Consider the following 13686-nt stretch of genomic DNA (forward strand, 5'->3'; position numbering starts at 1 on the left):
TCACGTATTACGAACGCGATAAATGTCCGGCGAAAATCTCCTGGATGTCCGAAGAAGATATCATAACTCTCTAACATCGCGCGAGACGGTAAGCTGTGCCGAGTTAGCGACTCGAACGGCGGGGAATAATGGGGGAGTACGTCCAGCATTATTTACGACATTACTCGTCATAAATATGGAGGAATCCGCCATCCGTGCAGTTCGATTACGACGAGCGGAATTATTCCTCTCGCTCCTCTTCTTCGTGATCTTCGTGAAGCGACTTTCGCGATTATGTTGCAAGGCGAGTGTAAATACGCGAAGAAAAGAAATGCAAAATTTCACCGAAGGGGAAAGAGGCGTAAGAATGCGCGTACATCCGGCCCTGGCATTTCGCAGAGGATTCCGCACGGAAAGTCTGATGATACATCGCGGACTCGCCGCGTCAGTGCCACCTCCATGAAACGATCGCGCTCCTTCCCTTTATATCGCGTCTCTTTCCCTCCTAAAGGGGCTTTCGGCGTTAAGAGATTAACTCGTCACGTCGGGCCATTTTAATATCCCGGATCGCGGACGGCGAATCGCCGAAATTAGTCGGAGATACGACGGCATACGGCACCCAACGGCGATAAGTATCCGTTACTGTCGCTCGTGTCCGGCGCTTTTTACTTCTCGATTAAAAATTATAGCGTCTGTCGCCCGAGTCGATGGTCGCTCCATGAGGTATACAGAAAAATCGAGACCGAATAAATCGATGTTTTGCAATCTCGCCCGCAAGCTTGGAGCCTCTCCAACGGCATCGCAAAACGAACGCGCGCACAGCATCGATCCCAACAGCTAATTAAGGTATTCGATGATGCCAAACGCGCGTATCTTCGATTACGATATATTCGAAATGTCACGTATACGCTATAGCCAAGATAAAACTTGGCGATTAAGAAAAATATATCGTCCCTTTGCAGAGCTCAGTATTACGTCCAAGCCACACGTGTATGCAGCATGGCGGACTAACGTGAGAACGCTTATTAAGCGAGACTAAGATAAGATTTCTTGGGAGTGAAGTGAGCACGACACGGAATGAGGTGGCATTAGTAGAGTACAATTGGCTGAAAAGTAGGTAAGTAAACTTGTGCAATAGATAAACGTTGTAAACACTCACCCCTGGCAAGGTCCGCTTCTCATGCAGAGCGTTCTGGGCGCTGATTGCGCTGTCACGGCTGTAGTAGGTGAGGAACGCGCAGCCTGTAACGAAGAAAAACAGAACCTTATCTCGCGAAGATTAATTACGAAGGTTCGCTACTACGATGTACAGCTCATATGTGTATACATATATCTGTATGTGTGTGTATATAGCACATCCTCGTGCTCTCTTACGTACTCCTTTATCATAAAGGCATCGAGAGTCGGACGCGAGGCGAGGCGAGGCACGCGAATTCGGGCGAGGTAATCGCTTAAGAGGAATATTAGCCGACGTACTTGCGGGCGGGCGGCTTATCGGCGGTCGCGCGAGTAAAACGAAAAGCTTTTTCCACAGTACAGGAAGTTGAGATCCGTCGAAATAAAAGTTTTACGCCGCTCTTCCGCATCAACTGGCGCAGAGCGCGCCGAGGCTAAGGTCGATCATGGATACGCGATCTCTCGCCGTACTCGCGGCGCACCGCGATTACGTTACGTGACGCGAGTCGATATGTTAGCGTAATTAGCTAGAACGCGATGCAAAGTTCTCGCTGCGTAATTGCCGGCATATATACACGCGTTCGCGAAACTTTTACGCCGCGAGCTTTATGACGCGCGACGAGGACCGGGGCGGTTGTTTCACTCGCGAGGAACGCGCTCAAACGCCGGAAATACTCGCATATACGAATCTTACGCAGTTGCGAATCGACCAGGTTTCCTCGAAGCCGCGTGCCCGCGTGTCGTTTGCGTGAAAATAAACGTGACGTTTCGGTAGCGCGCGGTTCCGCGACACTTGTCCCGCTCTCGTCTCGTCGTCGTGCTAACCGTCAACCGTCGACCGAAATTCCGGCCACTTGCGAGAGATTTCGTCAACAACGGAAGAATAATTTCTCCCCGCAGGAGAGAGATTCATCCATCAGCCGCGACGCAATACGATTTTTCCGCACGATACACCGTCGTCCGTAAAACACACGTCGTTTAATCGCGCCTCGCAAAACACGTTATGCGAGTCCACTACGCTATCATCTCCGTCAGATAGTAATATCGATGTAGCAACGGAAACAACCCACCCACACCCTCGAACGTCGCGCTCACGCAAGCCTCGCGCAACGTTAGAATCAGCCCGTTATCTCGCGGCCTGATATAAATAGCCCTGTATTAGTCGCGTACTTCAAAAGTTCATATGCTGCTTTTCCGCAACCGTAAAATTGTGCCCAAGCTTATAATTTATACAAAGAACTTCTTATCGCGTCAATTGTAACTTTGGCGAAGGTCGTTGTTGCAATCGCATCTGCGACTTATTAAATATGTATTTTGCGTTTGAAAATGTAGGAGGAAAGAGAGAGCGAGGAGACATGTTAAGGATAATAATTGATATCCGATACGAGGCATCAATTAAAACTTCGCATTCCACTCGAAGCGTAAAGTAAAAATATCGAAGGGTAAATAAAGTATCTGTCCTCGTAGAATCAATTATGTACGAGACTACATTCGGTTTAAGAAATGGCGTCGATATCGCGCTAGGTTAAAACGATGGTAATTAACCCGAGAATTGGACGGTGCCTGAACCAGACCATTATCGGCTATCGCACTGTCGAGCAAACCCCTTGGGACCGCCTTCCTATCGGTCTGAGGATTTATTCAAAGGGCCTCTCGGTCCTATCTGATCATCATTTGACTATCTCAACACGCCGAGATGGATGTAAGCAAGCACGCGCGGCGCAAGAGCCGCGGACAGACCGTGAGGGCCAGGATTGTGCGGGTATTTATGACACGACTCTATCAGCGTAACTCTGTCACTTACAGAATTCATTAAACTTGCAGGATCAGCCGCGGAAAATATATTCGCATACTCGTAATCGCAGATTTCATTTACACGCAAATTTTTCACAATTATTTCCCTCTTACATTATATGACGGCGTATTTAATATGGCACCTGCAAATTAATTTAATATCTAATGTGCACACTTAATTCTTACCGATAATTTAATTACTTTAACGATATTAACAGATAAGTGATTAGGGTATCCTCAAAGTTGCACAATAATCGCTGCTTGTACGAATATCTCGCGTCTACGAACTTGTAAAGTTCCGGCTACTATTTTACAACGCAATGTCCGGAACGTTTTAATCTCGCGCGAGGCTTTCGATAATGTGGTTTCATGACGAGAAGCGGCATGCGGCGGCGGTTTCGCTCTGCGAAGAGTCACGTCGTGCAGATGAGAAAACGAGGAGGTAACAGACGCGCACTTGTAATTTTTCATGCGGCACGTCGCACGCGCGTCCAGAGATCGCACGATTATCTCTGGCACCGCAGTACGTCTCATTCGCACGTAGAGCGTTTCCCAACCTAACCCGCAGATAAATTCACGTAAAAAGCTCGACCCGGACAGAAAGAGAGAGAGAGAGAGAGAGAGAAAGAGAGAGACCGAGATGAAGGCCGAGAATGGAACGCGCCACCGTCGTTCTACGTGAAAGTTCGCGAGGGATTGTAGCCCCTGCGGCTGGTCACGCTGCGGATACCCGACGTTCAGATACGGGAACCACGGCGCTCGTAACCCGCCGGCTATATTTCGAAAATGCCCGAAAATATTTATAAACATCGCGCGGGCGAGCTTATCTTAATTGCATTGGGACACGGCTCTCCTGTTGGCCGCAGCCGGCGGGAATAGAAAACTTCGCCGCGGCGGCAAATCGCACGCCCCGCGGGTTACCACGGGGATGAATTAGCTCCCAGCGATGCGCGACAAGAACGGGGACAATCGTTTTCTCGCGTGAATCTCTTCTGTCTTTTTTTCGGTTAAATTCAATCAACGAGCGGCGCGAAAAATAAGATGCTCCAATTAAAAAAAAGTAGTTGTTCAGAAGGCGGTAAATAGTAGAATAAGTTTGACGGATTTTACATTTAGTTATGCGAATCGCGCTTTTGAGATGCGTAAGTTTGAATTGGAACAGCCCGGATTCTATCTTACTGTGAATACAAAGAACTCTCGGATAATCGAGCTTTTATGTCTAACTACAGCTTTTCGCAGTTTTTGAAATATTTACTTTTATATCTCTGTCACAGGCTCTCTCTTTGTAAGTTCTCAAGCCTAGGCTTTTTGTAAAAGAGCCGATTTACAAAGATTTGGCGCTTTATAACAGAGCCTTTTCGTAGAAAGGCTGATTTTACAAAAAGCCTGCAACATATCTACATTTTTATTGGAATATTGATTTTTATAGGTACATACGAAAAAGAATTCAATGTTCTTCACATTTTGTCGTGCTCTACTTCAGTTTTGATCAAAATGAATATAGATGTTGTGTAATTATTTTCATAAAAAAAATTAATATTTAGCTTCCCTCCTTGTAACTTTATGTAACATAGCATATTTAACATAGTTGGTGACGTAGCATAGTTAAAACTTGCACAGGTCTTATATATGACCCATAAAAACTTTTAGAAATATACGTGGATGAATATAAGAGAATTTTATCGTGTACAACATGTGTACCGTCTTTTTCTACTGTATTAAATTTGCACGATGCGTCGAAATGATGCGACTATATCGAATAAATAATTTGATTCGAGTATATTTATAGTTCTGAAATTTCAAATATTGATGCGTTTCAATATCACTGCAAGAGATAAAGCGTGTTAAAATCTATGGAAATGATATTAATTAATAATTCGCTGTGCAAATTTCTAGTAGCTACATCATCCAGAACATCTCTACGAGAGCCGAGAAATAAAGGCAAAAGAATCTCATGTATCTTTCACGGTTGGTAGATGATGTCGTGACGAATACATAATCAATCTTGATGAGCTACAAGAGATCCATTAGTTGCGCTCATAAGCACAACTTTGATATTCTATTATTCTAACCAAATCAAAAAATATAATAGATATCGCCCGTGAAAATCGCCTTATAAATCATCATAGCTCATGGTTGCAACGAACAAGATAGCAAATCTAAAAATATATGCGCTCATATATCGTTGCTCTCCTTATCGTATCGCTCCGCTGCTTTGAAATTTATAATGTCATGGCGCAAACTTATTCGAGACAGGAGCAATCAGTAAACTCTCTCGCCCGAACTTTACATCGCTAGAATATAAAATATAAAAAGCGTAAAACAAGGAAATATATGAAGAGATAAAGGAGATATATGTCGAAAATATTGCAAAAGCGTGAAAATTGGGAGAATGCATCGGTGTCGTGACAAATTTTCTTTTCTCAAAATAAATTCCATTCTCGCTATATAGAGTAATTAACGCGATTATGCCGCAACTTCTACATATCTCGCCCTCGATGCAGTTATGCATCGCGTCTGGCGGGTCCCGCATCTGCAATTATGATAAGGCTTACGATTAGCTTGACAGCGAAGCGTCGAGTGGCATTGCCTCGTGCAAATTGCAGATGAAGCAGCTATACGTTCGCCGCATCGGTGATGTAGGAACAATTCGCTGATTCAAGATAATGAAACAGCTTGTCATCGGGTATGCGCATAGTCACTTGCGTGCAACGACGAAGTTTCGTCGTATACAACTTTATGCATACAAATGTACGAGCCGTGCAAATGTACGACGATACAGATAAGCTAATCCGCAAATTAGTAAAGAAAGATTTGTTCCTTTTGTATTGTTACATTTTTACAAAGCGTAAAATGTAACAAAAGTACGACAATTGCATCGCGATGCAATTAGCATATTCCGTAGATGCTTAACTCTACGGGCACATGTGTAATTAAATCAATCAAAATTAATTATGTTCGATCGCGAGGTTTGGTCCCTGCTGATGTGCAAGATCAATTTGACAAAATGATCATTGTCACGTCATTTCTCGTGTTATTACATTAATGCAGGTTGCAACACAATGTACCATGTGTAAAACAGCATAGTCTCCAAACATTAAGTATCGATAAGCGTGTATGATATGCAAATTAAGTTAAATTAATTATTAAAGCCAAATCGATATAAATATAAAGCGCGGTAAAATATTTTTTGATATAAAATTTGATAACGTGGAAAACTAAATATGTATCGCATAATATTGCATTACCCTTTTACATTTAATTTACGCTACATGAATATTACAAAGTTAAATTTTCATGTAACGATATGAAATTTTTATCAGTGATACTAATTATTGCAAGCGCAATTATTATTAATATTTGCGTAACATGTATGTGAATCGGATACACATGTAGTAGCGAAATAATTTTTTATGCGAGAAAAAAAGTTTCATGTATCACACATGGAAAGATCACTGTTGAGGGGATTCGCTGTGATCTAACAAAGTTTATTCGTCCTGAGAAATATATGACATTCATGCAAATCCGATGAACTGGGTTACAGACTGTTTTATACTGATTCGAATGGGAACAAACGCCGTCGTCAGACAAACGTATAGAGGACGCAGGTTTAATCAAATGATTCTTTTCTCTCATGACTGGACCGTGAAAAGGCTGGTGAAGCTACGATAGATATGAGACCATGAAAGAAACTGTCTAACTCGTGAGATTTTGTCTATAAACCGACGTGTATCGCGAAAGAAGAAGATAAAAGAGACATGCAGATAAAGAGAAAGAAAAAGGGAGGGAGATACAAACGAGAGTTGATGGCATCGTCCGACGTCGACGAGGGCCAGGCGAGATGGTTAAAGGGGGTTCAAGAGTAGAAGAGCGTTTTATTTGCGAGGCAATGCGACGGCTAATACACCAGTCACTGGACAAGGTCCAAGTCATAAAATGGATTTTATGACGCCGATCGATACAACGAGATCTCTCTCTTTCACTCTCCGACAGTCACCGTTTTCATCTCTCATTCTTTCACTCTGTCGGACGCTCCACAATGCCTATATATCGGTCCATACCATTCGAAGATAGTTGGATTCTGCGAACCCACTTCGTTCATTCGAGTAAACTTGAAGAATATAATCGCTCTGTGTCACGTGCTTTTTTTAAGCTAACAACGTCAAACTTATTGTTGATATCGATCACTGAAATTTTATATCTTCTTATTCATTATTATATGATAGGAAATATATGATGTGGAGTTTAATAACAATTAACAATACTTGTTGATAATATGCAGCAAAAAATTTCAAGTTAAAATTTGAAGAATATAAGATTGTTTTAAAGTAAATTGTACTTTTGCAAGCTTAAAATCGCGACAAACATAGTGAAAAGTTAAATTGGATGATGTCTAAAGAACGAACTCTTTTAACCTTTGAATCATCTCGACACTGCTTGTCGAAAATTGGGAAGTAAAAGATCCCAAGTGACATAGAGAACGAGAACAAAAGTTTTCCGACCGTAGAGCCGAAGAAGGAGCGCGTATCGCACCAAACAAATTGCTCTAACCAGTCCGGAAACGACGATTTTACGGTTCTCCTAATGAATTGAAACGAAACATCCGCTGGCGACTCACCCAAGGACCGCACCCACATATCACCCTTTCGTTATATGCGGAAGTCGTGATCGCGGCTTGTCGGAGGCTACGAAGGTGGAATTTGCATCTTGGGCGAGAATTGAAATGCGCCAGTACAATGGATAGGGAAGAGTGTCCTGCGAAATGACTTTTATAATAGGAACGCAGGTAATATAGCCGCGATGGAACGAGAAGCGTTTCCAACTGATGGTACATATTCTCTTCTCACGCACATACACACCATCTCCAAGGTGTGTGGGCGGCCGTGTTGTAGCTCTGTACAAAGTAAAAGTGCAATACATTCTTAAAAGAGTTCCGCTTCCAAGTGTACGTACTTATATTCGCGATATCCCGGAGTGGTAATGGTTGTCCATGACAACGGAATTTTCTCCATTGGATCCTCGCGACACATACACCGTTGCCGCGCACACAGACAATGGAGCACGCACACGTGCTCGACGCGAGATAGAAAGGTAGTGTGCGGGTACCCACGTCCATGTATTTCAGCCGCACGTCGACGGCACCCCCTCGGTGTTGCGCAGAGGAAATTGAAATATGCAAATAACCGCAGCTAGGTGGCGCCGGCTCAACGAAGGCTGATGCCTCGTCCACGGAGTATCGGCCTTTATCGCCGACACACCGGACACCCTGCGTCGAAAACGGGCTTTTTGAATATCGATAACAGCAAGTTACCCCCCGCTGCATGTATATCCTACGTTTGCATTCGTTGAGCCGACGATTGCGAGCGACGGTGTTGCTGATCCAAGAAGGCGATCGTCCGTCCAATTTCGCCGGAGGACCTACCGGCATTCTACATCGTATCGTTGCTCGAAGCGAGGAACGTACGTCGCGAATGCATATATTACGAGACCACACGCTCAGACTTCCGCGTCGCTGAATACGAATGAATATTCATCCGTTCCTATTTCGTCTTTGCCGGTTCGCCTTCCCGGCGATTAGCAACCGCGCTATTATCAGACGTCGAGTTAATTCTATTCTCTCCTCGTGCACTTTGCAAAAGTTAGCCTCGTAATGTTGGAACGGTTTGAAGTTCTCTTACAAAGACGAGGGAGAAGGAAGAGAAAGAAGACCCTCGCTTTACCGCAACCACGAAGTCTCAGTCCATAAAGCCAACGAGCATAAGTGAAGTAGTCGCGTGAAACGAAACTAGAACCCACTCACATGGTATTCTGCGTCATCGACCTTCACGACAATTGCTTGCAGTGCTGAAGAAATATGCTGCAAAGAAACTGCATTTTGCAGTGAATAAACTTTTTTGCTAAAGAAAGCCAACTGTAATTTTTGTGCCAAAGTCAAATAGGTACACATATTGCTCTCACGTAATTATAAATATAATTGTATGAAGAGAAATATTTTTTTATTATATAAATTTTTTTATCTTTATTTACTTTAATTCAATTTAATTTTTCAGTCAAGTCATGACTTTACCCAACTTTACCGTAACTATTGATACGGTTTTCCCTATCAGACCTATACAGCGCAGTGTCATGTGACCTGTGAAATCGTTCTCGTCGGTAAACCTCTGTTCCGATCAAAGGCGGAACTCGATCAAAGATTGTCGGCCTTTGAGAAACGCTTTTGACCTATACTGGATAGAAATAGACTTGGTCAGTTCGGTCAATCAATAACCAAATCGACGATTCCACTGAATCATGTTAAAGGAATTATTAAGAGTGCTACGAGTGATAACGCCATTTTGTAGATCGTTTCCTTTCTGTAATTGTATTTATCAATAGAAACAGATTACAATAGAAATGAATCGAATAAAATTAAAGAGTAACGTAAAATACGGCCGTCCAATTAATAGTTGGTTATTAGCATTCTCCATGAATTGAAATCTCGATTCAGTACTTGGCGGTACTTTCAACAGCAGTTCCATCTAATTGACCCTATTGCAATTATTAATAGACCACGCTAGCCTTCGCCTTCCGCAGCATTTCTACTCGCTTCCTTCGTTCCGTTTTCTTCATTATAAATACGTTTCACAGAGCGGAGTATTAACGTGAAATGCTCCATTGAAGGCAATTTTTATTCAAAACGCGATTCTCAGACGGCACTGCGACGCTTACTTTAAATCTGGGTTTTGAAAGTCACGAGTAGAGAAGAAACGTAAAAAAAATATAGTCTACCTACAAAGTTATTAAGTCTCCGTAAGGGCTATCTTGCCGAAGCATTTTCATCGCAAGTAAGATTTCTCTCTCCTATTTTTACTTTTATCTTACTCTCCATTTCTGCCACTTTCCGCTCTCGTATCTCCTCCATTTTCCTTCCTCTTCACCTTTCCGCCCTTTTTTCTGCCCTTCATCCTCGCCCTCTCTCTCTCTCTCTCTCTCTCTTTCTTTCTCTCCGCTGCTTCTTCTTACAACGACCAAATTAAATACTGCGCCGGAAAATCTCCGAGAAAGCTTCTCAGAGATATTCAGAAGCGTCTTGGATGCACGTCCAATTTCAACTGCTTTGCTGGGTATATCGCTATAGATGAAGAAGAAAGAAGCCATAGAATAACCGGGAAGAGAAACGAGATGAAAAAGATGGGGAAAAAATCTTCGATGATTCCTGAATAAGAAAGCATTTTTTCGACAAAAGAAAATTTTCGAACTGTTACAGCTCTACGCTGAGTCGAGACTCTTCAATTAAGCTCTTTCAAATTGCGTTTATTAATTTTAATGACACCGGGCCGTGTGACGCGACGTTCCGCTATATAGAGCGGTGAGCACATAGTCTTAAGCCAGGTATTTCGCCTATATATCTACCTCTGCTACCTACCCTACTCTACGCGTTACCTATGTGCAGACATAAATATGTACTTAGCTGGGATTAAATTATTTGCAGGAAGATGAAACGGGTCCGACCCGCATAGCTTCATTTCCCCAGACATCTTGGGTTGCGCCTACCGCGTGTCGATGGAAATGTGCCTTACAGGCAACTCGTTGGTCTTTCCAACGTTGATGTCAGATGCAAATGTCAGACTAATTTCGAGACTAAAATAAAATATTTTGTTTTCCGCAGCTCGCGACAGGATAATAATTTTATAAACAATTGAAAATAGATAATGAGGAAAATAATTTTGATTTTTTTATGATAATTGCGTTTGAGAAATTTGTAGCGTCAAATAATCCAGTACGTATGATGAAAATATCTCACGCTATACTAATGTGTATATATATAACAAATATCACATGACACATAACATCATAATGTATTTATAGCACATAATATAAAACAACAAATAAAGTATAACAGAACAATAACTCTACTTTACACCGGAGAACTAAATGAATTGTTTCGATCATTGAGTCTCATTGGGCTTTTACAATTGCATGAGTACAGTACACGTTTGCACAGTGTAAAATAGCATGTGGAAGGTCGAATAAACGGTCGCGGATATAATAGAGTCGCCCGTGATATATTCGTCGCTGTAGAACTCCGGCTTAATATTTCATCGGCGGTCGCTAGAACGCAAGTGTGACTTATGCCAGTTTAATGACTAGCGCGGGCATTTAATTCGGGCATTTAATAATTCACGATAGTCAGAACGAGCCCGTGCGTCGCATATCCTAATGCTCGCGTGGTATGCTATACGTTCGAAAGCCCGAATGTTAGCTTCCGGTGGGACCATGACAATGCGTTTGTATTACACCGGTTCCTACTCAGGTCGCGCCGGCCCTCTTTCTCCGCCCTCCCCGGCAAGGATTAATTCATTCTCGGCATATAGCTTGCACGGTGAACTACGGTAGGCTATCCTTCCCCCCCACGAGATATCTCATTTCCAGAAGGATGCGTACGAATTTGGCACACGTTTCTCCGATTTGCATCTATATGAATAGGCGCGGATTACGGGATTGGAATAAATTTGGCCGGCTAAGTGAGCTCGGCAATTTATACGAGCACACAAGCAGCGGACGCGCGTATCTTTTATATAGACGCGTATACGTATATATAAACGTGGAAGGAATCCGCTATATGCACGCAGCCGAGGTGTGCCATAAAACTTTATTACGCTGCAATTTGTCTGACTGCAAAGACAGATAGAAAATAAATCATGTTTGTAGCGTGTCAAAAGTATCTAAACGGCGAAAATTATAAGAATTTAATCGCACGAGTTTAGTTGAAGTTTATAGACAAAGATGATATATTTAAGTTCTATCTAAACATATGTCATACATTATTAATTATTGTAGATTAATATTACTTGAATATCTAGGATATATCTTATATGTTATATATACGCCTATGTGATTTATTTAGATCACAATATTATTGTGCATTAATATTACTTGATAAATGAATATCTAGGATATATCTTATATGTTATATATATGCGTATGTGATTTATTTAGATCACAATAATCTAGAGTCAAGATGGGGGACTCGCAAAAATTCGTTTGTCATATTCGGTTATCCCGATCGTTTATGACTGTCGTCGTCTCGGACCTTGGCGATATCGGTCTACAATGTCGCCGTCGGCTGAACGAGAACGTTATTACGATCCGTCATTTTGTCCGTTCGCTGCTCGTAACAAGCATCTTTTACGGCACCACGTAAAATGCGAAGAACGATGGCGCGGCGCCATAGACGTTGATTGTCGGGGGACTTTCCTCCCTCGCGGCTCTCTCGTCTCGTCCCTTTCTTCTCTCGTCCTCCAGCCGCTTCTCTCTTCCCGCAGTCTACCATCTTAAGGAAAGGAATGGCGGTACCTTCCCTAACGGAGGAAAACCGCCGTCACGCTGAACGGACGTCTGGGCGCAGTGGCAGGAAGACGTTGTTAGGGCTATTGCTCTCTGTCCGAATGAAGGACCGCTCATATTTACAAGCGACGATAGCAAATGGTCGAAACGGCGAAAGGATGGGGAAAGAGAAAGAGAGGAAAAGGGTGGCGGCGCGGACGAGCGAGAAGCATCAAGGGAACGAACCCGTCAAATCGGCCTGTGGGACTCGGCAACGATTCGCTTCTTTCTATTCGCTTCCCAATCTGCGCCATTTTTATTCTCACCCGTCGCTACGAGAAAGGTTGCATCTTCGGAATTTGCTCGGGTGTTCTCGTCGAACGTTTTTCGCTCGTCACGCGATTTGTAGCTATGGTGATTTTCGACGTAGATAAGATGGAGATAGGTTCGGCGCACTTGGTGGAACAAATGGTCAGATACTTCTAACAAGATTTATCGAGGCATATCTCGCTCACTCGATACACAAATATATATAGTATATGTAATATATGTAATATCAGAAGCGTTAAATTCTTTGTGAAGAATTTAGAATTGAAATTTCTCTTCGGCATAAATTCGATCAAACATTATCTCTCTTTCTCGCAACATTTCAATTTCAGAACATACCTCTTAATTTATTAACTTTAATTAAAGCTAGAATTGAGATGACCGTCAATTAGGGAAGATCTTGCGATTTAAATTTGTCAATCTATCTCCGTGTGTTTAATTAATCATTAAATTCTTAAATTGCAATGTAAATTGATTAGTTGGGATGAAGATTTTTACCAATTTATTTCATCCGCAAATGGAATCTCTAGTAGATTGGAAGAAAAATTTAGGAAAATACCGACATGTTAAAATTCACAGAAAAACGAATGATTAAACCGTATCATTAATACAAGAATCGAGTAGTTCTAAAAAAAAGAACTTGAATAAAATATCATTCGGCAACATAAAAAAATTTGAAGAGTCTGAAAAAATATTAAACTATAAGCAATGTAATAGAAAACAAGTTTATATTATACTTTTCAAGAGTTGAAAAGGTCAGATGTAAAAGAGAGTCCATTAATGTTGTTCAATTACTCATTCTTTTGAAATGAACATTATTTGAATGTTCGTTTATTAAGATACGAAATTGCAAAATTCTTTTTAGTTCTGACATGTAAAATATATAGATCGATACAAAAGCATCTCTATCATTTGTTCTATTCAGTGTACATATATGTAGAAGAAAAGCATCTCTCATAAATTCATTAGCGGTCAATCCGTAAAAAATGTAACGGACGGACAGTTTCACAGCGACTAAATAATACTTCCACTCACACCGCACGGCATTTTCTCTTTCCTCTTTGGCCCGATCTCCGCTCTCTCGTCCCTCTATCCCGCGCCCAT

The 13686-nt window shown here is 42.0% G+C and overlaps 1 protein-coding gene across 4 annotated transcripts in view; it reads right to left on the minus strand.

Moving 5' to 3' along the window:
• Positions 1-13686, minus strand: part of LOC105253826 (CUGBP Elav-like family member 4) — a 534430-nt gene that overhangs the window by 476143 nt on the left and 44601 nt on the right. For all 4 annotated transcript variants that reach the window (XM_025412718.1, XM_025412719.1, XM_025412721.1 and 1 more), the window contains exon 2: positions 1139-1221. In XM_025412718.1, coding sequence (XP_025268503.1) covers positions 1139-1221 — 83 coding nt within the window. The remainder of the gene's footprint in view (positions 1-1138; positions 1222-13686) is intronic.

Source organism: Camponotus floridanus, unplaced genomic scaffold, assembly GCF_003227725.1.
Source record: "Camponotus floridanus strain SB8 unplaced genomic scaffold, Cflo_v7.5 scaffold55, whole genome shotgun sequence".
NCBI classification, from domain to species: domain Eukaryota; kingdom Metazoa; phylum Arthropoda; class Insecta; order Hymenoptera; family Formicidae; genus Camponotus; species Camponotus floridanus.